Source organism: Lottia gigantea, assembly GCF_000327385.1.
Source record: "Lottia gigantea unplaced genomic scaffold LOTGIsca_138, whole genome shotgun sequence".
In the NCBI taxonomy this organism is placed as follows: domain Eukaryota; kingdom Metazoa; phylum Mollusca; class Gastropoda; family Lottiidae; genus Lottia; species Lottia gigantea.
Genome location: NW_008707580.1, coordinates 498,755 through 501,563, shown reverse-complemented (window position 1 = coordinate 501,563; position 2,809 = coordinate 498,755). Strand labels below are relative to the sequence as shown.

At 34.2% G+C, this 2,809-nt stretch overlaps 1 protein-coding gene across 1 annotated transcript in view; it reads left to right on the top strand.

Annotated features, from left to right (window-relative positions):
* Window positions 1-2,809, top strand: part of LOTGIDRAFT_238275 (hypothetical protein) — a 16,895-nt gene that overhangs the window by 3,270 nt on the left and 10,816 nt on the right. Inside the window, exons 4-7 of the mRNA XM_009049544.1 lie at window positions 810-878; window positions 1,100-1,186; window positions 1,515-1,598; window positions 2,317-2,406. Of these exons, the coding sequence (XP_009047792.1) occupies window positions 810-878; window positions 1,100-1,186; window positions 1,515-1,598; window positions 2,317-2,406 (330 nt within the window). The remainder of the gene's footprint in view (window positions 1-809; window positions 879-1,099; window positions 1,187-1,514; window positions 1,599-2,316; window positions 2,407-2,809) is intronic.

Below are 2,809 nucleotides of genomic sequence, written 5' to 3'. Positions count from 1 at the left end.
TGAAGAGGTTATCAAGCTATTTTGGCATTTAAATTCAATTTGTAATTCCCCGAAAAACCTAAAGATGGGTTCCCTTATTTTTATTTATGAAAATGAAAATGCTTATACTTATATGAATAGAAATTAGAGGTGTTCTAATGACTTGCAAAAATACCAGTTTGTCTCACATGTCCATAATTAATTCATTATTAGCTAAATTAGAAGAGAATTACCAGCAGAATTCCAATGAGTGACGGATCAAGAAAGGTCAAAAAGTCTTTTTTTTTGTTTATCCAGGCTGTACAGACATGGACATTTATGATTGGTTAAAACTCTTAATTATATGCAATAAGAACATAATGATATGATTAAGAATACATGATAATTCATTAGAAACACCAATTAATCAAATAGTTTACTTAATTTGACACTAAAAAATAAGGAAACCCATCTTTAATTATATGCAATAAGAACATAATGATATGATTAAGAATACATGATAATTCATTAGAAACACCAATTAATCAAATAGTTTGCTTAATTTGACACTAAAAAATAAGGAAACCCATCTTTAATTATATGCAATAAGAACATAATAATATGATTAAGAATACATGATAATTCATTAGAAACACCAATTAATCAAATAGTTTGCTTAATTTGACACTAAAAAATAAGGAAACCAAGGTTGTCAATTCCAGCTGGCTTCTATTGAACCCTCACCCTACCTGTGCTTTCGAGAGTTGCCCCCACCCTCCAAATACCTACCTATAAGAATTGACTGTGCTTGTTTACTTGTTTTGAAATTGTCCTCTGTTGTATAATTTCAGGAAGGTAAAACGGCGGCAGAACTACCACATAAAAATAAATATTGGAACACAATTTATGAGAAATATTTGGTAAGAATACTTCATGATTTGTTTTAGGACAGACTGTAGTCCAATCGGTTAGAGTGTTGAAATCTTAACATGATGTGAACCTAAGTTATTATCCTTGTAAAATCAATACCAAGAGGTTTGGTCAAGGACCAGCTGGTAGAAAGGATCCTTGTGAACCTAAGTTATTATCCTTGTAAAAACTGGTTGCTTCTATCTTTAATTCTGCTGATAATATATTTTAGCCGGGTATATTTGAAGCTGTTGAAAAACGTGACGGTGATAAAATTCGAGAACTGATCAGTTATTGGACGAAAGTAGATTGTACTAGGGTAAGTCTTTAGGCTTGGTTGATTTGAGTTTTGAATATATGTAAATAGTCTTCAGAAATACTAGAAATGTACGTAAAATTGCATAATTCCTTTAAAAATATCTCAATCTAGGAATTTTACTCACTATTTCTATAGATGTCTTTTCTATAAATGACAGTGTCTCAAGAAAAGACTGATTAGCTTAGCTAAAAAATTCCTGTTTCTGAGACTAAGGTATGTTAGGTCAAACAGATGGTGAACCTGTTCCTTTAAGGATGACTAATATATTTTTGAAATGAGAGCTTAATGTGGTCGGAGAGTAAAAAGAATTTCTATTTTTGTATTTTAGAACGGTCAAACTTTACGTCAGTTTGCAGCTCAGTTAAAATACCATGATATAGTTCAGATTATAGACGAATATAAGGATACTCTGGTAAGCTTCGTTCCGTACACTGGGGAGCCACGGTGGCTCTGTGAGTTAAGAGGGGAGCCACGGTGGCTCTGTGAGTTAAGAGGGGAGCCACGGTGGCTCTGTGAGTTCCGAGAAGCTGACATGGAAATAGGGTATAATCATTCGTATAGGACGATAAACCAAGGCCCTGTGTGTTCGGATATAGGTCAGTTGTCTGAAGATCACATAGTGTGAAACTCTGAATAACAACATGTTTCAGGTTCTGTTTTAGTTGTCTGAAGATCACACAGTGTGAAACTCTGAATAACAACATGTTTCAGGTTCTGTTTTAGTTGTCTGAAGATCACATAGCGTGAAACTCTGAGTAACAACATGTTTCAGGTTCTGTTTTAGTTGTCTAGAGATCGCATAGTGTGAAACTATGAATAACAACATGTTTCAGGTTCTGTTTTTGTTGTCTGAAGATCACATAGCATGAAACTCTTAGTAACAACATGTTTCAGGTTCTGTTTTAATTGTCTAAAGATCACATAGTGTGAAACTCTGAGTAACAACAGGTTTCAGGTTCTGTTTTAGTTGTCTGAAGATCACATAGCGTGAAACTCTGAATAACAACATGTGAAGATCTCTGCTTGTCCAACTTCAGAAGGAACACAGGCTGAAATAGGTCAGTTGTCTGAAGATCGCATAGCGTGAAACTCTGTTTAACATGTTTCAGGTTCTGTATTAATATTTTCAGGATCTAATCTATGGTGTTTTTGAATTGAATTATGATAAAGTGCATGATGCCCTCAATAAATCCAGATGTAACGTCAATTTTTTGAATAAGGTAAAAAAAAATTACAAATACTCCATCATTTTGAAACCCTTAGCGAGCTTGTGTCTAGCATATAACACAGGCTGTAGCAGAGTTGGTTAGAGTGTTGAAATCTTCACATGATGTCATTTCCTTGGTTATGTCAAACAAATGGTGGTTGTGTGTTATTATCTCAGTCAGTGTGAAAGTTTGTTAAACTTAAATAAGACATCTTTCCTCATTATTCCAGTCGACCCAGCAGTAAATGGGTACAGATAATCTGGGANAGATCAATAACAAGAGGTTTGACCAAGAACCAGCTGGTAGAAAGGATCCTTGTGAAATCATTACTAAGAGGTTTGGTCAAGGACCTGCTGGTAGAAAGGATCCTTGTAAACCTAAGTTGTTATCCTTGTAAAATCAATACCAAGAAGTT